The 27,261-nt window shown below is 43.3% G+C and overlaps 1 protein-coding gene and 1 long non-coding RNA gene across 4 annotated transcripts in view; both read right to left on the bottom strand.

Moving 5' to 3' along the window:
- LOC112256393 (ecto-NOX disulfide-thiol exchanger 2) overlaps positions 1-27,261 on the bottom strand; it is a 217,392-nt gene that overhangs the window by 47,869 nt on the left and 142,262 nt on the right. For all 3 annotated transcript variants that reach the window (XM_042325583.1, XM_042325582.1, XM_024429624.2), the window contains exons 4-7: positions 15,065-15,223; positions 8,824-9,030; positions 7,306-7,539; positions 3,127-3,339 (exon numbers count right to left, since the gene is read on the bottom strand). In XM_042325583.1, the coding sequence (XP_042181517.1) occupies positions 3,127-3,339; positions 7,306-7,539; positions 8,824-9,030; positions 15,065-15,223 (813 nt within the window). The remainder of the gene's footprint in view (positions 1-3,126; positions 3,340-7,305; positions 7,540-8,823; positions 9,031-15,064; positions 15,224-27,261) is intronic.
- LOC121846906 lies at positions 23,584-26,230 on the bottom strand. The gene is made up of 3 exons (XR_006083904.1): positions 25,187-26,230; positions 24,671-24,733; positions 23,584-24,578 (listed from the first exon to the last, which is right to left on the bottom strand). It is a non-coding gene; the product is annotated as an uncharacterized LOC121846906 (long non-coding RNA).

The following is a 27,261-nucleotide window of genomic DNA, read 5'->3' as shown; positions in this document are numbered from 1 at the left end:
CTAGTTTAACACACAAGAGGTATACAACAGCATGCTTTTTGTAAGAATTTAGAGTGCATTGAGTGGCTACAGAGTTGGTGTTTCTTTGCTATGCATTTTATTATCTCTGATGATTGCTTTGTTTATATGTCTGTCTGTGATGATTGTTATGTCTATGTGATTATCGTTATGTCTATCTGTGGTGATTGTGTTGGTGTCAATCATACTCAAAAGCGAGAGCCATTGAAGCGGAGGTTTCATGAATCCTACAATAGAAGGAGTACTTAGTACATAAGTCACTGTATGTGATATCAATATTTCACAGGCCCAATGACAGATCATCGCCATTCAATGATCACTCGAGCGCGTTCATATAGTCCTTGTGCGAGGTAGCTCCGCCCATCACAGGTCTCCTGCAACCTCAGACATGGATATCTCTAATCCCCCCCGGCAGGTATGGGAGTGTGTTATATCCTTGGTTCTTAGTGTCACGCCTGTCACAGCTGTGGGATACAGAGAGACTGCCACAGAGAAGGTTAAAGCAGGTTTATAAAACTATGTCTGCTCCCTTTGGGATGTTGTCCATTGAAGCACAGGAGTTACAGCTGAACGGCTGACAAACAAACAAGTGTTACATCTGTAGACTACCAACATGCCCCAGGGTAGTCCCACCTCAAGCTTAATGAGTTCCCTAGTTGGCGCTCAGAATGATAATATGGATGGGATGATGATACCAGAGGTGTGGGCTCGAGTCACATGGCTTGGACTCGCGTCAGACTCGAGTCACAAATATGATGACTTGGACTCGACTTTGACTTTAACACCAATGACTCATGACTTGACTTGGACTTGAGCCTTCTGACTCGAAACCCTCCCCAAGCCCAAATATTAAAAACGATGCTATTAAAAAAAGTGTGCAGCCATCAACTCTTCATTTAACGGATTAAAGTTGGAATCGGACAGCAGCCAATCAAATTGTGCGTGGCAGTGCAGAGGAATGTTGGCGGCTGAATTCAGATTGAGCCCTTGGAAAGATGATATAAAGACAACGCTGTATCAACCAAAAAAATGGATTGGAACTTGCAAAACATGCGGGAAGAAAATTGCAGACAGAGGCGCAACAATTTCCAACTTTGTTCCACATTTGAAGCTGCACAAAGAACGTTAAGTCGTGGCTAATATAGCCGACAGCTATATATTTTATTACTTTACTAGTGTATCATGTAGGCTAGTGTAAAGTTAAATCAATGAGCCTCCACACAGTCAGTCAGCGCGGGAACATGATCATTGCACCCAAGACTGAGCTACAACTAGCTAGGCAGTTGGTAACCTAAATCCTGCCTGACATTCCTAAAACTAGGTTGGGCAATTGTGTACAAGCCTACATCGCCCGATTGTGCCCCATAGCGACCCTCGATAGTCGATCACATTTGCACACACTGTATTATTGACTATATGTTTGTTTATTCCATGTGTAACTCTGTGTTGTTGTATGTGTCGAACTGCTTTGCTTTATCTTGGCCAGGTCACAGTTGTAAATGAGAACTTGTTCTCAACTGGCCTACCTAGTTAAATAAAGGTGAAAAAAAGAGCACATTATGACTTGTTTAGGACTCAAAAAAACTCAAAGTTAAAGACTTGAGACTTGACTTGATACTTGACGGACTTGACTTGAGTGACTTGGTCCCACCTCTGGATGATACTATATGAATTTACTCTTGCTGATCCAGGTACTGGTGCTATCTGAATGTCTCTGGCTGACCCAGGTACTGGAACTACCTGAATGTCTCTGGCTGACCCAGGTACTGGTACTACCTGAATGTCTCTGGCTGACGCAGGTACTGGTACTACCTGAATGTCTCTGGCTGACTCAGGCACTGGTACTACCTGAATGTCTCTGGCTGACCCAGGTACTGGTACTAGCTGAATGTCTCTGGCTGACTCAGGCACTGGTACTACCTGAATGTCTCTGGCTGACCTAGGTACTGGTACTACCTGAATGTCTCTGGCTGACTCAGGCACTGGTACTACCTGAATGTCTCTGGCTGACCCAGGTACTGGTACTACCTGAATGTCTCTGGCTGACCTAGGTACTGGTACTATCTTCAATGTCTCTGGCTGACCCAGGTACTGGTACTACCTGAATGTCTCTGGCTGACCCAGGTACTGGTACTACCTGAATGTCTCTGGCTGACCCAGGCACTGGTACTACCTGAATGTCTCTGGCTGACTCAGGCACTGGTACTACCTGAATGTCTCTGGCTGACCCGGGTACTGGTACTATCTCAGTGTCTCTGGCTGACCCAGATACTGGTATTATCTGAATGTCTCTGGCTGACCCGGGTACTGGTACTATCTCAGTGTCTCTGGCTGACCCAGATACTGGTATTATCTGAATGTCTCTGGCTGACGCAGGTACTGGTACTACCTGAATGTCTGACTGACCCAGGAACGATCTGAATGTCTCTGGCTGACGTGGGTAGTCTAATGGTTCTGACTGACCCAGGGTCAGCTCCACAGGAGTCGACAGTGAGATTAGCACCTAAAGCCTCATTAGTGAATCTGCCATACAGCTGCTCTCCTCAGACAGAGGTGTTTGAGGTGTCAATCACTAGGAGATGGAGAGATGGAGAGACAGAGAGAGAAAGAGAGAGTGAGGGAGAGGGAAGCTGGGAGAAAGACAATAAAGATGGAGAGAGAGATTGGGAGATGGAGCTAGAGAGATGGCCACTCTGGGTTTAATGATGATGTGCTAAGAGAGATAGCTAACAGCTCCCTAAATAAACTGTTCAGTGTTATTGCTGCCATCACTGGCCTTTAGCAGCCAAACTGCTCCTTCAAAGAGTATTCCCATAAAGGGGTTCTTCAGAAGTGCTCTGTTTGTGCCCTGCTGTGTGTGTGTTTTCAGAAAATACCAATTCTGTTTAATGTCCCGAGTATTTGTCATGTATGGAGCACTAACCTGTAATAATAGGACAAGTGACCTTGTGACATGAAAATCACTTGAGTATGGGGAACTTTTACAGGGACAATGTTGACGTTGCCTCAAGAGAACGCAAGGAGTGGTTTGATGTTGACCCTGACGTGAGACATGGTTCTCTTTCCCTCTGTATGTGGGTGTGTAATGTCAGTCTAGTGTGTACTCACATTGTGCCAGAATGCCAGATAGAGCGCTCTTGAACTTGTCCTTGGCTTCCTCCATCTCCTTCTCGTGGGTGGCCTTTTGACACATCAGCTGGCGGATGTGGCTGTTGGACGACTGGATCATGGAATAGAAGTTGTTGGCGTTACGACGGTTCACCTCTCCGCGTTCCACCCACGTCAGCAGCACGCGCACCGCCTCTGCAAATGCTGCCTCATCTGAGGAGAGGATAGGGTTATTAAAGTCAAACTTGAGGTTAGGGTCAGTAGCTAGATTTGTTAGGGGTCAAAAAAATATGTAATGTTAGGGTTAGGGGTAAGAATCCATTTGTGGTTTGAAAGATAGAATTCAGAATTAGAACATGAATTTCTGCATTAAATAACAAATGATTCAGTAGGATGGTTTGAAAGTTATTCTGTCCTATGTGTCAAGGCCTGAAAGTGAACTGAGAAGAGAGGCGCCACAGAGAGAGCAGAGAAGCAGGAAGTCACAGTGTTTGCAGACCAAACCATTTCCGTGGAGACCTTGATGTGTCACAGTTCATTAGAGAAAAAAAGTATATTAATTCATCCCAAAGCTGATAGCAGGAGAGGAGAGGAACAGGGGGGAGAATAGGGAAGGAGGGGAGACAGGAGAGGAGAAAGAGTAGGAGAAAGAATAGTGATATCTTTAATGAAATCCCTCAAATTCATTCTAAATGGCACCACAGCTCCTGGCTTTTCTCCAGTACTGCTCTGAATGTGAACTAGAGGGCAGTGAATGAATGGAATAAATATAATGTTTCAAATTCCTTTGTATGAACAACAGTGGCTGTTTTGCATTATTTATTTTTGGGTCGTAGACTGATAAGGGTGATGTCAAGAGACAAGAGTGTTATTGATTTTCATTGTTAATGACACTCAGTGGTGTAATGGAGGGTATACGCCGGAATACACCGTATACTCACTTTGTTTTCAGTGGGAATTGCATATACTCACATTTGAATCCCCATGATGCGTATCAAAGTAGCGTACTGGAGGTATATGCCGTATCATTTAATAAGGCTGATGGAACAGAACATAATGTTTCGCTTAAAATGTTGATAAACTATTATTTCTTCACATTTTAAGCGCTGCAATGCGCACACAGCGGTAGGCCTACAATGGAAATCATGGGTTTTTAATATGACTAGGATAATGCCTTTGGCTGCTAGACAATGAAAGTTTGAAAACCAATAGAACAGGAAAGCGCACATGAGAAAGTTTATAAAATAATTGCCTCCGCGTTTCTATGGTGGGATTTTGGCTACAGGCTACTTTGAAGCAAGGTCAGACATTCCTCATAATATGAAGTAAAAAGTCCAGGTTTCAAACAATTAAGTAACAAGAAAAATATAGTGACGCTAATGACAGGCCTAACCGTCTTCTGGTCAATGGAAAGGCTTTCCCCAAAATGAAATGTTAACTAGCTAAAAATGAACCGATACCTACCTGGCAGAATGATATCATGATTATTTGCGTCAATCCAGTGGGCATTTGTTTTTGCAAACGCTACAGAAACACTGCTAACCAAGCAACAGTGTTAGGTGCCTGCTCAGATGAATTGAGAAAATGATAATTTTCCCAGGCCTCAAGTGGTCTCCTGATGTGGTTTAAGCATGGTTGTGGGCTTAGAACATCCAATTGTTGTTTTTCTATTAATAAAGTGAGAGCAAAAAGTAATTTGATTTGTTGAACATCTGAAACCTTTGAATGTCGTACTCAGTTGACAGTCTAGTAGGCCTACTTGCACAGTGCATCTCGGGGTGGCCTGACTGTGAAAGACCAATATGGGATTGATCATTTCATGTCATCTAGGGTGGACAGATGTAAGATCTTAATTTGATCACTCTTCTGTTTCTGCATATAGCCATTTCTCCAGGCACCACTAATGACACTGGTTGCTCATTACATTACATTTGGTTAGTGCTTATTGGTTTCCTAATAAATCCTCTAACTCGACACAAGGAGGGGAAGAGAGGGTATGAGAGAAAATACAAATCACTCACCCGCTCTCTAACACACACATACTAACACAGATTGAACAGCTGGAAGCCTTTTCAGTTGATTTAAGATGAAGCTCACAGAAGCCTCCCCCGCACACACAAACCTCCTCCCCACACACACATACATCCATCACTGCTTTCGATATTGAATCAAGGTGTCAGAAATGAATGTGTCATAACTAGAACTCGCTGAGGTGTTACTCTATATTATAGAATGTTTTAGATTTCCAGGCCCTCGACAGTCACTAGTCCTTCCTGGTAACTACAGTTCCATTATTAATACACATTCTCAGTAGGTATCAATACTAGTCAATCACTGACAATGACCAGGGCCCATAGATTATTCATAGTTGGACTGAATGAGGCTGTGGCATCTGATGAACATAATTATCACCTTCAATGTCATACAATGCATCTACACATCTAGGGAGCTAAGAGGCTTATCAAAATAACACACTTGACGAGGTCCCTAAGAGTCAATGCACAAATACAGTAAGAGCAGCGGGAAGTGTTGAAGAGATGTGTAGATACTAGAGATCGACCGATTAATCGAAATGGACGATTAATTAGGGCCGATTTCAAGCTTTCATAACAATCGGAAATCGGTATTTTTGGGCAAGTCAGTTAAGAACACATTATTATTTTCAGTGACAGCCTAGGAACGGTGGGTTAACTGCCTTGTTCAGGGGCAGAATGACAGATTTTCACCTTGTCAGCTCAGGGGATCCAATCTTGCAACCTTTCAGTTAAGCCAAGGTAAGTTGCTAGCTAGAATTAAACTTATCTTATAAAAAACAATCAATCATAATCACTAGTTAACTAGTGATATTACTAGATATTATCTAGCGTGTCCTGCGTTGCATATAATCTGACTGAGCATTACAAGCATACAAGTATCTAAGTATCTGACTGAGCGGTGGTAGGCAGAAGCAGGCGCGTAAACATTCATTCAAACAGCACTTTCGTGCGTTTTGCCAGCAGCTGTTCGTTGTGGGTCAAGCATTGCGCTGTTTATGACTTCAAGCCTATCAACTCCCGAGATGAGGCTGGTGTAACCGAAGTGAAATGGCTAGCTAGTTAGCGCGCACTAATAGGGTTTCAAACGTCACTCGCTCTGAGCCTTCTAGTAGTTGTTCCCCTTGCTCTGCATGGGGTAACGCTGCTTCGATTGTGGCTGTTGTCGTTGTGTTGCTGGTTCGAGCCCAGGGAGGAGCGAGGAGAGGGACGGAAGCTATACTGTTACACTGGCAATACTAAAGTGCCTATAAGAACATCCAATAGTCAAAGGTTAATGAAATACAAATGGAATACAGGGTCCTATAATTCCTATAATAACTACAACCTAAAACTACTTACCTGGGAATATTGAAGACTCCTGTTAAAAAGAATCACCAGCTTTCATTTGTTCTCATGTTCTGAGCAAGGAGCGTAAACGTTAGCTTACTTACATAGCACACATTGCACTTTTACTTTCTTCTCCAACACTTTGTTTTTGCATTATTTAAACCAAATTGAACATGTTTCATTATTTATTTGAGGCTAAATTGATTTTATTGATGTATTATATTAAGTTAAAATAAGTGTTCATTCATATTGTTGTAATTGTCATTATTACAAATTTAAAAAATAAATAATCGTCCGATTAATCGGTATCGGCTTTTTTGGTCCTCCAATAATCGGTACTGGCGCTGAAAAATCATTATCGGTCGACCTCTAGTATATACTAAAACATCCGGCTGCTGCCTGGCTGTCACAAATGTTCACATCTAGCAGCTCAACTGAATGTAGAGAAGCCACATTCATAACATCCGCAGTTAAAATGTTACTGCACTCTCAGTGAAACAGTCAATGGAGAACATGTCAAGGTGTTTGGGCTAAGACAGCAGCGAGGCTAACGGTTTTGCTAACCTCATCACTACCTGTTATTCACAAAATATGATGTTGACTTACTTTCCACTGGAATCCTCACATTCGGACATCTTTAAGTAGTACAAGTTGTGGGAGGGGATATTTTTGTACTACAGAAGATTACAGTAGCGGGGAAGCCTATGCTTTCCTTTCGCCATCTTTAAGTCTATAAATACATACGCACAAACGCATGCATGCACACATCAATCAAACACATTAAAGGGATACTCTTCAATAAGTCGTGGAGCCCCACCTTTAATCTTGTCTCCCAGCTGATTACACTCGTGGTCTGAGTAATGGACGATGAGTGGAGGAGAGGGGGGTCTGAAACGGTCCTCCTCCATCCTCCTGCGGTGCCTCTCCTCTCTGGCAAACATGCGCTGACGACACTCCCACTCATACAGGTCATCTCTGGCTTGGGCAAAATCCACATGGAGCCGCCCTGTGTCCTTTTTGTCTGTACTGGAGCCCAGACGCATACGGTAGCCTGGGGAAGAGGGGGGAGCGAGAGCAAAGGGGGAGGGAGGAGGGGAGAGAGTTAGAACCAGGTGGTAACATCACGGTGACATTTCACTCTGTTAATCGAACAGGTGCAGGGCAGTAGAATGCGGGAAATACACACACCACTTTCTGTCAGCCACCTGCATCTCTATCTTGATGCCTGACATCCTCTATTTGGGTTAAAACGATCTGTCCATCCACCTGTCTCTCCATCCCTCTGAGGCTCTCTCCCTATTTTTAATCTGTTTCATCCTCTGTCACAGCTGCATCCCAGCTAAAGTAGCTTTTCTGGGTTGGAGTAGGAAACGACTCTGCTCTCTCTATACTAATTTATAGAGGAGACCTTAAGAGAGACTAATTGCTCCTCTAGTGACATGGTAGAAATTGCTAATTGCTCCTCTTTCCTTTTCCCTCCTTTCCTCCTCTCATTCTTCTTTCCTCTCTCTCTCTGCCACTCCTATCTGTTTCTCTTTCTCTCTTTCTGGTGTCTCTCCCGCTCGCTCATTCTGTTGCTCTCACTCTCTGTTTCTCTCTCTCCAGTCTCTGCCAAAAGGGAGAAATTAGCGTGGGCTTCCAGTTTACTTCTGCCTCTCTGTGTTTTGTGGGGCTGTGATATATGTCCCTCAGTTTGCATACAGAGAGAGATTTAATACGTGGCTGGAGTCTAGTAGCTTCAGAAAAGAGAGAGATTTAAGATATGGCTGGAGTCTAGTAGCTTTAGAAAAGAGAGAGATTTAAGATGTGGCTGGAGTCTCGTAGCTTTAGAAAAGAGAGCGATTTAAGATGTGGCTGGAGTCTAGTAGCTTTAGAAAAGAGAGAGATTTAAGATGTGGCTGGAGTCTAGTAGCTTTAGAAAAGAGAGAGATTTAAGATGTGGCTTGATTCTAGTAGCTTTAGAAAAGAGAGAGATTTAAGATGTGGCTGGAATCTAGTAGCTGGAAAAAGGAGATAAGATAACAAAACACCCTCTGGTGTCACATGACTAATGGGACTGGTACTGGTGATTAATTTCCTCCATTCAGAACTCTATTTATTTAACTACACATCTGCTATTGTCACCTCAATAGTAAGGGTATCGAAGACATTTATTCCACTACACCTCTAGTTGTCTTCTCATTGACCTGCATAGTGATGGTCTGAGTCAAGAGAGGGAACATTTATTCCACAACACACCTAGTCGTTTTCTCATTGACCAGCATAGTTAAGGTCTCTGACTGGAAACAGGTTGCATTCATTTCATGATGTTTAATAGGAAACATAGGAAGCGTACCAGACAAGAAGAGGGCTCTGTCTACATTGAACTCTTCAGTGAATCGGATGTGGCAGAAGTTCTTCTTGCTCTTGCGGATGGCGATGATGTCACCACACTGGCCAAACACCTCCACGATGAGTGCCTCGGTGGCATTCTCTGGCAGACCGCCCACAAACACTGTTTTACAACCTGGAGGGCGCTCCCTCATGGCCGGAGAGGGAAGGTCTGTAGATGAGAAGAGAGAGAGTCATCAAAACAGAGAACTAACTGTAAACCTGGAAACAAAGAATGATAATAAAGTATTAATTGGACCTGAGTTTTTTGAAATATTTCTTTTATTTCATCTTTATTTAACCAGGTAGGACAGTTGAGAACAAGGTCTCATTTACAACTGCGACCTGGCCAAGATAAAGCAAAGCAGTGCGACAAAAACAACACCGAGACATGGGATAAACAAACGTACAGTCAATAACACAATAGAAAAATCTCTATACATTGTGTGCAAATGAAGGAAGGAGGTACGGCAATAAATAGGCCAATAGTGTTGAAGAAATTACAATTTAGCAATTTACACTGGAGTGATATATGTCCAGATGAGGATGTGCAAGTAGAAATACTGGTGTGCAAAAGAGTAGAAAAACTAAAACAAATATGGGGATGAGGTAGGTAGTTGGTTGGATGGGCTATTTACAGATGGGCTGTGTACAGCTGCAGCGATCGGTAAGCTGCTTTGACAGCTGACGCTTAAAAGAAATCCCGCTACGCCCCCCAACGAACCATCAAACAGGCAAAGCATCAATACAGCATCAATAAGATCAAACGCTACTACCCCGGCTCTGACGCTTGTCAAATGTGGCAGGGCTTGCAAACTATCACAGATTACAAAGGGAAACCAAGTCACACACTGCCAGACGAGCTAAATACCTTCAATGCTCACTTCGAGGCAAGCAAGTCGCCCAGCTGGCGGCTGTATGATCACGCTCTTCATAGCAGATATGAGTAAGACCTTTAAACAAGTTAACATTCACAAGGCTGCAGTGCCAGACATATTCCCAGGATGCATACTCAGGGCATGCGCTGACCAGATGGCAAGTGTCTTCACTGACATTTTCAACCTCTCCCTGACCCAGTCTGTAATAACTACATGTTTCAAGCAGACCACCAAGGTAACCTGTCTAAATGATTATCGCCACGTAGCACTCACATCTGTAGCCATGAAATGCTTTGAAAGGCTGGTCATTGCTCACATCAACACCATCATCCCAGACACCCTGGACCACCCCAACAGATCCACAGATGATGCAATCTCTATTGCACTCCACACTGCCCTTTCCCACATGGAAAAAAGGGACACCTACGTGAGAATGCTATTCATTGACTACAGCTTAGAGTTCAACACCATATTACCCCGAAGCTTATCATTAAGCTAAGGTTCCTGGGACTTAACCTCTCCCTCTGCAACTGGATCCTGGACTTCCTGACGGACCGCCCCCAGGCAGTGAGAGTAGGCAACAACACATCTGCAACACTGACCCTCAACATGGGGGCCCCTAAGGGGTGCATGCTTAATCCCCTCCTGTACTCCCTGTTCACCCACGACTGTGTGGCCGCACATGACTCCAACACCTACCACACGATGGTGGTAGGCATGATCACCGGCAGCAATGAAACAGGTGTGGTGCAAGGACAACAACCTCTTACTCAACATCAGTAAGACAAAGGAGCTGATCGTGGACTACAAGGAACGGAGAGCCGAGCACACCCCCCATTTACATCGATGGGGCTATAGTGGAGCGGGTCGAGAGCTTCAAGTTCCTCGATGGCCACATCATTATCATGGTCCAAACACACCAACACAGTTGGGATGAGGGCATAACAATGCCTCTGAAAATATGTGGCACGGGCCCTCAGATCCTCAAAAAGTAATACAGCTGCACCATCGAGAGCATCTTGACAGGCTGCATCACCGCTTGGTATGGTAAATGCTTGGCATCCGACTGCAAGGTAGTGCGTACTGCCCAGTACATCACTGGGGCCGAGCTTCCTGCCATTCTGGACCTTTATACCAGGCGGTCAGAGAAAGGCCAACAAATTTGTCAAAGACTCCAGCCACAGACTGTTCTCTCTGCTACCGCACGGTAAGCGATACCAACACACCAAGTTTGGAACCAACAGGACCCTGAACAGCTTCTACACCAAAGTCATAAGACTTCAAAACAAGACTACTAAATAGCAAATCAAATTGCTACCTGCATTGATCCTTTTTGGGGATTCTACCCACACATACGTACATCCCAAAACACACACTAAATATGCCAACACACAAATGCATACTGACACCGCACACACACTGCTGCTAGTCACTATACCCCTACCTATACAGTTGTAGTCAGAAGTTTACATACACCTTACACAAATACATTTAAACTCAGATTTTCACAATTCCTGAAATTTAATCCCAGTAAAAATTCCCTGTTTTAGGTCAGTTAGGATCACCACTTAATTTCAAGAATGTGAAATGTCAGAATAATAATAGAGAGAATTATTTATTTCAGCTTTAATTTCTTTCATCACATTCCTAGTGGGTCAGAAGTTTACATGCTACCAAATAAAATTGAGTGTATTACCTTTAAATTGTTTCACTTGGGTCAAACATGTCGGGTAGCCTTCCACAAGCTTCCCACAATAAGTTGGGTGAATTCTGGCCCATTCCTCCTGACAGAGCTGGTGTAACTGAGTCAGGTTTGTAGGCCTCCCTGCTCACACACACTTTTTCAGTTCTGCCCACAAATTTTCTACAGGATTGAGGTTAGGGCTTTGTAATGGCCACTCCGATTTCGTTTACCATTTTGCCACAACTTTGGAAGTCAGCTTGGGGTCATTGTCCATTTGGAAGACCCATTTGTGACCAAACTTTAACTTCCTGACTGATGTCTTGAGATGTTGCTTCAATTACATTGACATAATTTCCCCCCCTCATAAAGCCATCTATTTTGTGAAGTACCAGTCCCTCCTGTAGCAAAGCACCCCCACAACATGATGCTGTTCTTCAGCCTGCAAAGCTTCCCCCTTTTTCCTCCAAACATAACAATGGTCATTATGGCCAAACAGTTCTATTTTTGTTTCATCAGACTAGAGGACATTTCTTCAAAAAGTACAATCTTTGTCCCCATGTGCAGTTGCAAACCATAGTCTGGCTTTTTTATGGCGGTTTTGGAGCAGTGTCTTCTTCCTTGCTGAGCGGCCTTTCAGGTTATGTCGATATAGGACTTGTTTTACTGTGGATATAGATTATTTTGTACCTGTTTCCTCCAGCATCTTAACAAGGTCTGTTGCTGTTGTTCTGGGGTTGATTTGCACTTTTCGCACCAAAGTACATTAATCTCTAGGAAACAGAATGTGTCTCCTTCCTGAGCGGCTGTGTGGTCCCATGGTGTTTATACTTGCGTACTATTGTTTGTACAGATGAACGTGGCACCTTCAGACATTTGGAAATTGCTCCCAAGGATGAACCAGACTTGTGGAGGTCTACCATTTTTTCATGAGGTTTTGGCTGATTTCCTTTTGATTTTCCCATGATGTCAAGCAAAGAGGCACTGAGTTTGAAGGTCGGCCTTGAAATAGATCCACAGATAAACCTCCAATTGACTCAAATGAAATTTTATGGAATTTTCCAAGCTGTTTATTAAAGGCACAGTCAACTTAGTGTATGTGTAACTTAGTGTAACTTCAGACCCACTGGAATTGTGATACAGTGAATGATAAGTGAAATAATCTGTCTGAAAACAATTGTTGGAAAAATGACTTGTGTCATGCACAGAGTAGATGTCCTAACTGACTTGCCAAAACTATAGTTTGTTAACAAGACATTTGTGGAGTGTATGTAAACTTCCGACTTCAACTGTATATAAAATTAAACTGCTCCACGAAAATGTGCATATGAAAACTGTAACTGGCACACAGATCGGTATAAATGGTCAAATATTCATTCCACATGAGAAAGGTTGCCAACTCCTCCTGTAGCCTATTACCGGCAACTTCAGGAGAGTAATGGCAAAGATGGTGGGGTCAGGCTAAGGTTTTTTTCTTCCTCTAGATCTCTGGCTCCCTCTTGAGTTATTTGTGTCTTATTTCATCAAACAGTAAGCGTAAAGCATCAGACAAGCTCAATGCATATTGTTGATTTTATAAAACACATGGTGTGTCTATATACAGGTATATACGACTTTCGGTCGACCAAGATTTGTTTTATTCGGAGACAGCCCTAGTCTGTCTCTACAAGGTGTGCGTGTACCCATGAAACATTCTTCTTGGCTGGAGAGTTTAAAAGCTGTCAGATTGAAATGTGGAGTCGATACGGCCCTCCAGAGCTTACATGGGTCAGTTCAGGTAACTGGGAAACATTGAAATCATTTAATTTTTCTGCATTTTAGACCAGACCGCTGGAGTCTAGTGGGCATTTACAATGCATGAGGGGATAAGATCATGCTTATGGTTGCATAAATTAACTGTGAGGAGAGAGATGAACCCTGTGGTGGTCTCAGTCATAGTCAGCACTCAGGTAATAGAGAAGGTACATGGTAAGAAAAGGGACAAAAAGTCAGCAAAAAAAGAAACATCCTCTCACTGTCAACTGTGTTTATTTTCAGCAAACTTAACATGTGTAAATATTTGTATGAACATAACAAGATTCAACAGTTGAGACATAAACTGAACAATTCCACAGACACTGTGACTAACAGAAATTGAATAATGTGTTCCTGAACAAAGGGGGGTAAAAATCAAAAGTAACAGTCAGTATCTGGTGTGGCCACCAGCTGCATTAAGTACGGCAGTGCATCTCCTCCTCGTGGACTGCACCAGATTTGCCAGTTCTTGCTTTGAGATGTTACCCCAGTCTTCCACCAAGGCACCTGCAAGTTCCCGGACATTTCTGGAGGGAAAGGCTCTAGCCCTCGCCCTCCGATCCAATAGGTCCCAGACGTGCTCAATGGGATTGAGATCCGGGCTCTTCACTGGCCAATGCAGAACACTGACATTCCTGTCTTGCATGAAATCACGCACAGAACGAGCAGTATGGCTGGTGGCATTGTCATGCTGGAGGGTCATGTCAGGATGAGCCTGCAGGAAGGGTACCACATGAGGGAGGAGGATGTCTTCCCAATAACGCACAGCATTGAGATTGCCTGCAATGACAACAAGCTCAGTCCGATGATGCTGTGACACACCGCCCCAGACCATGACGGACCCTCCAACTCCAAATTGATCCCGCTTCAGATTACAGGCCTCGATGTAACGCTCATTCCTTCGATGATAATCGGAACTCGACTTGTCAGTGAAGAGCACTTTTTGCCAATCCTGTCTGGTCCAGCGACAGTGGGTTTCTGCCCATTGGCGACGTTGTTGCCGGTGATGTCTGGTGAGGACCTGCCTTACAACAGGCCTACAAGCCCTCAGTCCAGCCTCTCTCAGCCTATTGTGGACAGTCTGAGCACTGATGGAGGGATTGTGCGTTCCTGGTGTAACTCGGGCAGTTGTTGTTGCCATACTGTACCTGTCACGCATGTGTGACGTTTGGATGTACCGATCCTGTGCAGGTGTTGTTACACGTGCTCTGCCACTGCGAGAACGATCAGCTGTCCGTCCTGTCTCCCTGTAGCGCTGTCTTAGGCATCTCACAGTACGGACATTGCAATTTATTGCCCTGGCCACATCTGTAGTCCTTATGCCTCCTTGCAGCATGCATAAAGCACATTCACGCAGATGAGCAGGGACCATGGGCACTTTTATTTTGGTGTTTTTTAGAGTCAGTAGAAAGGCCTCTTTAGTGTCCTTAGTTTTCATAACTGTGACCTTAATTGCCAACCATCTGTAAGCTGTCTTAACAGCCGTTCCACAGGTGCATGTTCATTAACTGTTTATGGTTCATTGAACAAGCATGGGAAATAGTGTTTAAACCCTTTACAATGAAGATGGTTTCTCACCCTGAAAGTAGTCTATGGGCCAGGAGAAACTGGAATGCATGGTTCGGTTTTCTTTAAACAGCCACTACAAACTTCAGCTAATTTTAGCCGCCACTGGCTAAAAACCCATGGGAGTGACAGGGGCAACTGTGCAATTTGTAAAGTGAATTATTTGGTTTGATATTATCTAAAGGTGATTTGGCCATAATAAAATTAACATTGCTTGGTTGTCCCAATCACTTCCATAGATTTGTAACGTGTTGCGGCTAAAGTTAAAAAGAGGGAAATAGACTTACGTGGGTTGGGGGGGAAGAGGGTGCAGCTTTGGCAGTGGATGATTTCCTTGACGATGGGCAGATCTTGGGGAAGGGGGGGTGGGGGTACGTAACCAAGGCCAGGCATCATGGGGTTCATGGGAGCGATGCCCGTCATCATGCCAAGGCCTGAGTCGAAATCTGAAGGAGATGCACACACACATGAAAATCTCAATGTGGGATGAACCTGTGGAAATTTGTGTTTTTCTATGTGTGTTATTCCATTCTCATGTTTCATGTGACATTATACATTTCTCCTTGAGCACTTTGTGGAGGTTCTGTCAACACTGGTGAAACACAAACAGTTTATAAATAACTGAATCCATGCTCTCATGAATAAAAGAACATTCAGACATCCTGCATATTTAAAGTGGAGCTACGGCTATATGAGATTCTACTGACTCTCTTCTCTGTTGCTGATTGGCTGACCTTTAATGTTCTGTCTGTAGAGAGAGCGAGATGGATCGAAGAACCAGCCTTCCTTCACAGGTGGGGGACTATTGATTTAGACTGCAGCTGGATACACTCTGCACGCACAGACACACTAGCTATGTATCTGCAGAGGGTTTTAGTGTGTGTGTGTGTGTGTGTGTGTGTGTGTGTTGGACCACAATGTGAGGCCTGACTGTGACAAAACTGAAAAGAGTATAGCAAAGTACCACTTTTTAACCTCTATGTAAATTATGTTTAAATCCCACTTTGTGAGAGAGACAAGGATGCTTTTCAATAATTTCAGCTTTTTGTGTGTGAGTGAGGAAGGTATAAATGAGGATGAAGGATGAGGAAGTGAGGGGGTCACAGCCGGACATGTAGCTGGACCAATCAGAGGAGAAGACAGTAACCGGAAGTCTAGGTCTGCTTAATCCCTCTCTGTGGCCGTTATTGATGACCTCATATCTTATATTCATGCCCGGGTGATGACTTCCCCAGACCAGCGACGCAGAGGAGAGGTGAAGTGATGGCAGGAGTAGAAATAGAGGAGGGAGCGGTACAGCAGACTCTGTGTCTGCTGAATACCAAGGCCAGTCTCAGTGGCAGTTCTGGTCTCCGGGCTGGCTGAGAGGCTCACAGAGGAGCTCTCTGGTGGGTCTCAGAGAGAAGTGGAAGTGGTCCTTTTCTGAATGATGCAGTGAGGCCCACTGCAGAGCTCTGTCATGGGCCGTACTGTGGCAGGTGTGAGCTGATTCATGACTGCCCCTTAGTACCCTGACACTGAGGAAATGGGAACAGTGCTGAAGAAAACACTCCTAGCTGGCACACTCATATACCCATTCTGAGCACAGAGAAGATCTGGTTTATCAAGACAAAGCTGTTTCCATTTCGCTGCTGCCTTCTCCTTATTCCTTCCAGTGTGTGTGTCTGTGTGTGTGTGTGTGTCCAATTCCATTGAGAGCCAGAGGACAGAGGCATGCAGTAGAGCTGTTCTTCTCAGGGATATTCAGCTACAGTAGCTACAGTAGGATTCTCTGTACAGACAGAACAATGGAGACTCAACCCCCCTTTTACATCTTTCAACATCTTCGGTTGAAAACACCCACACACTAACAAAAACACTATCGTCAGTGTGAAACAGGCCTCTTTCAGTCAGAGGTAAAACTCTGTAGAGACACAGAGAGCAGGGATCTCCTCTTGAACAGAAACATCAGTGGAGAACTTTATTCTCTCCACCCACACAAGGTCTCTCTCGTCATCTCTCTTCCCTCTCCCTCCATCTTTATCTCTCTTCATCTCTCTCTTTCACGCAAGCACGGTCGCCAACACATACATCCCTCCACGTTAAACAATCGACTTCCAAGAGGTTTGTTCAGGTCATTACATTTCATGCTGCCCGTCAAAAGTCCAGCCAGAAGAAAAAATGTGGCATTTGACTCGAGATACTTCCTGGCCATCCAACACATCACATTAGTCCTCCCTTTATCCTCCTCCTGTCCCCCCTTCCTCCCACTATTTTATAGGGTAAACCACCCCTCCAGCAGAGTAGGTACTGGGTGGAGGGAGGAAGGAATGCAATGAGGCATGCTGGGTAATAGTTTCTGATGAGGAGAGCAGGTCGGAGCACCTAGAACACGAACAGAGGCTCCAGTCTCAATGTGCTGCCAGACATCATCTCTACTTAACATAATGTATCTCTTTAAATCACTATCAGAGATGCTCTTTCAGTCTCCTCCACACTTTTGAAACAGATATCCCTCTATCTTCATCTCTGCCAAAGATCTGACTCTCTCTTAGTCCTCTCCAGCCTGAATGCGCAGCATACTTCTGTACCTCTGTCAGAAAACTAGCCTACTTCTCAGCCTATGAATGTGCAGCTACAGATCTCACTCTCTGTGTCTCTATCAGTCCTCGTTCTGCCAACAGCACTGGCTGCACACCTTGGAACCACTTACAGCTCCTTAACACTAAGTCAGCAGTTACAGAGACACAGAGGGCCAAGAGTCAAATGCAATTGGAAGGGTTTTCTTTTTTTTAGTTATTTATTCAGGTAAATACATGTTTAAGCCAGGAACACAAGAAGCTCCTTATATCCACTGCTTCTACTAGTATAATATGAATAGCTCATATATATTATCAGATACAAACCTATGAGACCAAAACATTTGCTTGCTAATTTCACTGTCTGCTGCTTCTATTAGTTAGTATATTGTATAAATAGTTAAAAAGGGGATGACAGTCAGACTATACACCCAGTGTGTGTGTTAGAAGGGGGCAGTGACTGTTGAGGATATAACAGAACTGTATGAGTCCCCAGGGAACCCTCCCTAGAGCCTGTTTATGTGTTCAGAGGGGTGTGTTTGTCAGGCTAAATCAATTCAGAGAAGAGTGTGTGGGTGTGTATGAGTGTGTGTGTTGCAGACTAAATGCTTCCCTGTGGGTGTTTAACATGCATCAGGCTTGACAACTAGCTTGGTCTGTCCACACATCTTCCTCATACACAGTAGTGTGTCTGGAGAACTCACAACTCTAATCAAAATCCAAACAAACAAATCAATGACATCATCGCTGTGAATATAGAACATCAAGTCTTATATTGCAGCGATTCTACAGTTGGAAAGACAAGTCCTTTGAGTGGGGTCTCTACGGAAGCCTGGTCCCTATAAGCCAGCATGCTCTCTCCTGTAAGGACTAGAAGAGGCCCTAACACAATTATTTCCACAAGGCATGCTATGTCCCTAAAAGGCACAATGTCCCCACAGTGGAGGGTTTACGGTACCATGTGCCCACAAGGCACCATGTCCCCATAGTGGAGTTTCTACAGTAGCCTGTCCCCGCAACGTACCATGCCCCCATAGTTGAGTCTCTACAGTAGCCTGTCCCCGCAACGTACCATGCCCCCATAGTGAAGTCTCTACAGTAGCCTGTCCCCGCAACGTACCATGCCCCCATAGTGGAGTCTCTACAGTACCCCGGCCTCATAAAACAACATATCCTCACAGCGGAACCTCTTCAGTACCACGTCCGTCCCCGCACAGCATTTCATTTCTGTAAGTTGAGTGAGCCTGATCTTCCAGTAGCTATACTGAATACAAAACATAAACACAACATACAACAGTTTCAAAGATTTTACTGAGTTACAATTCATATAAGGAAATCAGTCAATTGAAATAAATTCATCAGGCCCTAATCTGTGGATTTCAGATGACTGGGCAGGGGCGCAGGCCCATCCACTTGGGAGTCAGGTCCACCCACTGGAGAGCCAGGTCCAGCCAATCAGAATTCATTTTTTCCCCACAAAGGGGCTTTATAACAGACATAAATATTCCTGAGCACGCCACTCCTCATCCGATCCTGCAGGTGAAGAAGCTGGATGTGGAGGTCCTGGGCTGGCTTGTTGACACGTGGTCTGCGGTTGTGAGGCCGGTTGGATGTACTGCCAAATTCGCTAAAAATGACGTTGGAGGCGGCTTATGGTAGATAAATTAACTTTCAATTATCTGACAACAGCTCTGTTGGACATGTCTACAGTCCGCATATAAATTGCACATTCACTCAAAACTTGAGACATCTGTGGCATTGTGTTGTATGAGAAAACTGCACAATTAGAATGGCCCTTTATTGTCCCCAGCACAAGTTGCACCTGTGTAATGATCATGCTGTTTAATCAGCTTCCTGATATGCCACACCTGTCAGGTGGATGGATTATCTTGGCAAAGGAGAAATGCTCACTAAACAGGGATGTAAACACATTTGTGCACACAATTTCAGAGAAATACAATTTTTGTACATATGGAAATTTTCTGCAATCTTTTATTTCAGCTCATGAAAAATGGGACCAACACTTTACATGTTGCATTTATATTTTTGTTCAGTATACTTGGCTCTTGTAACGGCTCTCTTCTATCTCCTCCTCTGACGAAGAGGTAGAACAAGGATCGGACCAAAATGCAGCGTGATGATGATTCATGATATATTTTAATGAAGGAAAACCTATACATACAGAAACTACAAAACTTAACGAAATGAAATAATGAAAACCAAAACAGCCTATCTGGTGAAAATACAAAACACTAAGACAGGAACAATCACCCACAAACACACAGTGAAACCCAGGCTACCTAAATATGGTTCCCAATCAGAGACAACGAGAATCACCTGACTACTATGCTACAGGAAGGCCATAAAGATCATCAAGGACATCAACCACCCGAGCCACTGCCTGTTCACCCCGCTGTCATCCAGAAGGCGAGGTCAGTACAGGTGCATCAAAGCTGGGACCGAGAGACTGAAAAACAGCTTCTATCTCAAGACCATCAGACTGTTAAACAGCCACCACTAACATTGAGTGGCTACTGCCAACACACTGTCAATGACACTGACTCTACTCCAGCCACTTTAATAATGGGAATTGATGGGAAATGATGTAAATATATCACTAGCCACTTTAAACAATGCTACCTTATATAATGTTACTTACCCTACACTATTCATCTCATATGCATACGTAGATACTGTACTCTATATCATCGACTGCATCCTTATGTAATACATGTATCACTAGCCACTTTAACTATGCCACTTGGTTTACATACTCATCTCATATGTATATACTGTACTCGATATCATCTACTGTATCTTGCCTATGCTGCTCTGTACCATCACTCATTCATATATCCTTATGTACATATTCCTTATCCCCTTACACTGTGTATAAGACAGTAGTTTTTTTGGAATTGTTAGTTAGATTACTTGTTCGTTATTACTGCATTGTCGGAACTAGAAGCACAAGCATTTCGCTACACTCGCATTAACATCTGCTAACCATGTGTATGTGACAAATACAATTTGATTTGATTTGACTCTGATTGAGAACCTCAGGCAGCCATAGACTATGCTAGACACCCCTACTCAGCCACAATCCCAATACCTACTAAAACCCCCAATACCACAACACAACACAAAATAACCCCATGTCACATCCTGGCCTGACCAAATAAATATATAAACACAAAATACTAAGACCAGGGCGTGACAGCTCTAGAAAGACTGATGATGCAATGACTTGGTGGCAGGTGGTGTTGCTTACCAGAGAGCCAATACATCTAATCAAAAGTGCAGTTTAAAGGGGAATGGAAACACTAGGATTTAGAACGGTAGCCTACTGTAACTGTAAATTGCCATATTGGCATTGTTGTGTCACTGGCAGGAGAGAAAATTTTGTAACTCCCAAAAATGGCTGAATTTACAGAGTAGCTCCGAGTCTGAGAAGTAGTTTAATACAAAGAATGAAATGTTAGTTAGGGTGCCTATAAACCTACTGAAGCCATTCATGTTTGAGCTGATCGTTGTCCCAGATCAAATAATTTGTTCTCGTAGCAGTAACAACACAGACATGCTGCCTGAAACACCTCAGCTAGAGGGTCTGCTAGATAATGGCTAGAGTAGGAGTGTGTGTGTTATAGAGAGGTGGTGGCGATACAGCCCAAAATCCCAGCGGATTGTGGCTGTATTAAATCCAGTCAGAGGTTCCTGTCAGTCTGTCTGGATGGTGATGTATTACATACAGTCAGAGGTTCCTGTCAGTCTGTCTAGATGGTGATGTATTACATCCAGTCAGAGGTTCCTGTCAGTCTGTCTGGTGACTGTATTACATCCAGTCAGAGGTTCCCGTCAGTCTGTCTGTCTGGTGACTGTATTACATCCAGTCAGAGGTTCCTGTCAGTCTGTCTAGATGGTGATGTATTACATCCAGTCAGAGGTTCCTGTCAGTCTGTCTGGTGACTGTATTACATCCAGTCAGAGGTTTCTGTCAGTCTGTCTGGATGGCAATGTATTTATTGGATGTGTCCTGGCAGAAGAGGTTACGCGACCAGTTAGCAGCCGATATGCCAGTTAAATAATTGGTGAAATGTTGCTTGAATATAAATAGTTTAAGGTTAATATCAGTAGTGGTTAGGTGCTCAATATATACAATCAGTATCCTATAACAATGTTTATCCCCAGTTCGAATCGCAGAAAGCCTCATGAAATCTCATTCTAACCAATAATGTGTCATGCTCATTATAAATACATTGTGATTTAGTTTCGGTATCAGACTAACTTTTCTTATGATTTTGTTTGCAGAGCACACAGGCTGGCAGTTTATTGGCAGTTCAAGCTATGGGCACAAGGGAGAATTAGACGAGGTGTACATCGTCTCATCCCTGCGCGTGTTGTTTCTTCCATAAGGCGAGCACAACCAAAAGCAAAGGCATTGAATAAAAGTTAAGAAAACCAGTTAATTTAGTAAATCTATGCTTGCACCTGTAAAAATAGTGTTTGTTAGCTTGTCCACTATAACAACAGGTTCAAGCGTAACCAGATAAACTTGCTTTGAAGATGAAACTAATCCCGTGCCCCTGTCAGAGTACTGAATTCAACTAGCTTTGGCTACCGTCGATTGGAAAGGAATTGTAACTACACTCGGCAGCTAGTTGGCAGAGTCAAAGTAGACTTCAATAATACAGTGGGGCAAAAAAGTATTTAGTCAGCCACCAATTGTGCAAGTTCTCCCACTTAGAAAGATGAGAGAGGCCTGTAATTTTCATCATAGGTACACTTCAACTATGACAGACAAGATGAAAAAAAAAATCCAGAAAATCACATTGTAGGATTTTTTATGAATTTATTTGCAAATTATTGTGGAAAATAAGTATTTGGTCACCTACAAACAAGCAAGATTTCTGTCTCTCACAGACCTGTACTGACTTCTTCTTTAAGAGGCTCCTCTGTCCTCCACTCGTTACCTGTATTAATGGCACCTGTTTGAACTTGTTATCAGTATAAAAGACACCTGTCCAACCTCAAACACTCCAAACTCCACTATGGCCAAGACCAAAGAGCTGTCAAAGGACACCAGAAACAAAATTGTAGACCTGCACCAGGCTGGGAAGACTGAATCTGCAATAGGTAAGCAGCTTGGTTTGAAGAAATCAACTATGGGAGCAATTATTTGGAAATGGAAGACATACAAGACCACTGATAATCTCCCTCGATCTCGGGCTCCACGCAAGATCTCACCCAGTGGGGTCAAAATGATCACAAGAACGGTGAGCAAAAATCCCAGAACCATACGGGGGGGACCTAGTGAATGACCTGCAGAGAGCTGGGACCAAAGTAACAAAGCCTACCATCAGTAACACACTACGCCGCCAGGGACTCAAATCCTGCAGTGCCAGACGTGTCCCCCTGCTTAAGCCAGTACATGTCCAGGCTCATCTGAAGTTTGCTAGAGAGCATTTGGATGATCCAGAAGAAGATTGGGAGAATGTCACATGGTCAGATGAAACCAAAATATAATTTTTGGGTAAAAACTCAACTCGTCGTGTTTGGAGGACAAAGAATGCTGAGTTGTATCGAAAGAACACCATACCTACTGTGAAGCATGGGGGTGGAAACATCATGCTTTGGGGCTGTTTTTCTGCAAAGGGATCAGGACGACTGATCCGTGTAAAGGAAAGAATGAATGGGGCCATGTATCGTGAGATTTTGAGTGAAAACCTCCTTCCATCAGCAAGGGCATTGAAGATGAAACGTGGCTGGGTCTTTCAACATGACAATGATCCCAAACACACCGCCCGGGCAACGAAGGAGTGGCTTCGTAAGAAGCATTTCAAGGTCCTGGAGTGGCCTAGCCAGTCTCCAGATCTCAACCCCATAGAAAATCTTTGGAGGGAGTTGAAAGTCCGTGTTGCTCAGCAACAGCCCCAAAACATCATTGCTCTAGAGGAGATCTGCATGGAGGAATGGGCCAAAATACCAGCAACAGTGTGTGAAAACCTTGTGAAGACTTACAGAAAACATTTGACCTCTGTCATTGCCAACAAAGGGTATATAACAAAGTATTGAGAGAAACTTTTGTTATTGACCAAATACTTATTTTCCACCATAATTTGCAAATAAATTCATTAAAAATCCTACAATGTGTTTTCTGGATTTTTTTTCTAATTTTGTCTGTCATAGTTGAAGTGTACCTATGATGAAAATTACAGGCCTCTCTCATCTTTTTAAGTGGGAGAACATGCACAATTGGTGGCTGACTAAATACTTTTTTGCCCCACTGTATATGCCATTTAGCAGACACCTTTATCCAAAGCGAACTGGGTACATGGTAGTGGAAACAGATCATAGAAACAGGATTACAATGTTGATATCATGGATGGTCAGTCCTTGCATTTATAGTACTGTCTTTGAATTTAAGAGTGGTTACATTTCTCCAGCCCCAATCCCTCAGCGTTTTACCCAAAGAGGAGCAGGGAGACACTTTTTTATTATTTCTACTGCTAATTGCCACTTTAAGAAGTTAAGATGCAGATTAAATACACCCCAAAATATGTTACAGATTCTATAAAAATGTCCCATCACTCAGACAGTTGGTGAATACACAGCATCCAGCACAGCAAACAATCAATCACTCAAATGTATTTTTTCAAAAGCCCTTTTTTACATCAAAAATAATGACCACAGTGGTTATAGAGGGTGCAACAGTTCAACTGACATTTGCTCCTGAGGTGTTGGCTTTTCATAGCTGAGCATTCATAGGTTGAGAGAGTCGAAACAGCAGGACCCGGACAAGGTAGCACATCCATTGGGACAAGGTTAAAAACGGGTTGAAACGGGTAAAAAAAAGAAATCAGCTGAAAAACAATTCCACCCCGATTTCCTTTGTGGATGTGTGCATCTTTTAATTCGCTGTTGAATGGCCTGCTCCTTCTCCATTTTTGGAACACCATCCCGCTACCCCAAAGTGATCGATAGTATATCTTGGCTCGCACTGTGATGATCGTGATTCTGAGCTCTCAGGTTCATACAGCGAGTTGTGGTCTTCACTGATCTCACTCTCTGTCAGCTCCATCTGTGGAGTATAGGGGCAGGACTCAGTTATATACTGATGGTTGTGAGCTCAATCTAGCTGGGCCCCGAGCTCTTTAGTGATGGTCCCGGTGGACCTCTTCTCCACCGCAGCACAGGAACACTCTGGCACCCAGGAGTCAGTTTGGCATGCTGTACTAACCGTTCTTCCCTGGTGCCAGAAAACAATTAGGGCATCTATTAGGCTATAGTTATATTCAAGAATCACTGCAAATACTTGAAAAAACATGGATTTGCATGTACCTCCTCTGCCTCCTGCACAGTCTCCTCCAGGATGAAAACATTTTCAGGGATGAAGATGTCATCCTAAAAAAAACAAAAAAACGTTTTGTTAAGACAACTGAACCCAGTTGGCATTAACAAGCTTCCTGTCGTGAATGCTTTGTCAACAAACACACACACACAGCAAATACAGGGACATTTATTTTTCAGCAAACATTAGCTATGTCAACTTCAGTCTAGCTAAATGAGGTGGAGCTAACAAAACAATACAAAAACAAATCTGTCAACAAAATGTATTACAGTACTTGACTATCTGAGGTGGAAGCTAGCTACATTAACTACCTAATAACAGGGGTACACGGATAAACTGTTGCAATTTTAGTTGCAGTTGAGTTGAATGCTAAAGTTATTTGCTGGGGGTGTTACACAAAACACTTTGGATGCAATTAGCTGGTTACCTTCAACTAGAGTTGCAACAAAGTTGTCCAGTGTCTAACGCTAGCCCAGTCAACAACAGTCATGACAGGTTAACGTTACCTCAGACTTCATCCAAAGTCAGCGATGTTGATGATGGTTGGTCGGTAACGCCTACACCATAACAAACGGAGGCACTAGCAGAGGGCTTCAACGTAGGCGTTATGACTCCTTTCCATTCGGAAACTCCCGGTTGCCTGACTGAAAGTGCCCTTCATCGCAAAGGTCTGCCTCTGCAAAGTGCTGTCTGCAGATCCTGCTAGCTCTAGCTGGCACGTCCTTCCTCTTCAGGACATGGAGCCAATTCTTCAAAAGTTGTGGGTCCTTGGGCAGGATGGTAGTTTACCGAGGGATTTTTTTGTTGCCAATTCATACAGCCTGGCGCTATACAGTTCATGTTTGAATTACTACTTGTTATTGCCATCTTCGTTGTCCGCTCCTAACTTAACTCTCTTCGATTCAATCTCCCCGCGAAAACTCAATACCACTTGATTCCTGTCAGTGATGCACTGGTGTCAGTCGTTACTATGGCAATAAAAAATTCCGCTGACCATAGATCAAATAAACCTGATTGACGATCAAAATACAAAATATAGAGATGTTTTTATGTTAAATGCACATGTTTAGTATTAGTGGATCGAATACATCTCTTTGCTTAGATTTACTTCCTAAAGTGTTTCCATTCTCCTTTAATGTGTCAAGTGTCTTGGATAATAGATGGTTTCTGGGGAGGTCCCCACTTTGAAAACAAGACAGAGCGAGAGAGGAGGAAAAGAGGAGGCAGAAACAGAGATAAGAAAGCCATAGAAGATTTCATATGGTCCTAATTATAGTCTGGTTTGGTTTGTCTTCAATCAGGTTTTATAAAAGCCATGACAAATGCTACTGTATTGCAACGTTAGTCTCTTCCTTTCTGGGCCATTGAGAGCAGATGTGGACTCAAATTAAGACAGAGGCCCAGAAAGTGTCCAGTTGTGATTGTTCTGTGGTAGGGATGTTCTGTGTTCTAAGGGATAGGTCCTTCAGAGCGGTACAAAGCCAACACTTGATTATATACAGTTGAAGTCAGAAGTTACATACACTTAGATTGGAGTCATTAAAACTTGTTTTTCAACCACTCCACAAATTTCTTGTTCACAAACTATAGTTTTGGCAAGTCGGTTAGGACATCTACTTTGTGCATGACACAAGTAATTTTTCCAATAATTGTTTACAGACAGATTATTTCACTGTATCACAATTCCAATGGATCAGAAGTTTACATACACTAAGTTGACGGTGCCTTTAAACAGCTTGGAAAATTCCCGAAATGATGTCATGGCTTTGGAAGCTTCTGATAGGCTAATTGACATAATTTGAGTAAATTTTTATTTATTTATTTATTTATTTTATTTTACCTTTATTTAACCAGGTAGGCAAGTTGAGAACAAGTTCTCATTTACAATTGCGACCTGGCCAAGATAAAGCAAAGCAGTTCGACAGATACTCCATGTGTAACTCTGTGTCGTTGTAAAACAAACATACAGTCAATAATACAGTATAAACAAGTCTATATACAATGTGAGCAAATGAGGTGAGAAGGGAGGTAAAGGCAAAAAAGGCCATGGTGGCAAAGTAAATACAATATAGCAAGTAAAACACTGGAATGGTAGTTTTGCAATGGAAGAATGTGCAAAGTAGAAATAAAAATAATGGGGTGCAAAGGAGCAAAATAAATAAATAAATTAAAATTAAATACAGTTGGGAAAGAGGTAGTTGTTTGGGCTAAATTATAGGTGGGCTATGTACAGGTGCAGTAATCTGTGAGCTGCTCTGACAGTTGGTGCTTAAAGCTAGTGAGGGAGATAAGTGTTTCCAGTTTCAGAGATTTTTGTAGTTCGTTCCAGTCATTGGCAGCAGAGAACTGGAAGGAGAGGCGGCCAAAGAAAGAATTGGTTTTGGGGGTGACTAGAGAGATATACCTGCTGGAGCGTGTGCTACAGGTGGGAGATGCTATGGTGACCAGCGAGCTGAGATAAGGGGGGACTTTACCTAGCAGGGTCTTGTAGATGACATGGAGCCAGTGGGTTTGGCGACGAGTATGAAGCGAGGGCCAGCCAACGAGAGAGTACAGGTCGCAATGGTGGGTAGTATATGGG

This window comes from Oncorhynchus tshawytscha, linkage group LG08 (assembly GCF_018296145.1).
Source record: "Oncorhynchus tshawytscha isolate Ot180627B linkage group LG08, Otsh_v2.0, whole genome shotgun sequence".
NCBI lineage: Eukaryota > Metazoa > Chordata > Actinopteri > Salmoniformes > Salmonidae > Oncorhynchus > Oncorhynchus tshawytscha.
The sequence above is the reverse complement of the archived record's forward strand: the minus strand, read 5'-3'. Positions and strand labels throughout refer to the sequence as shown.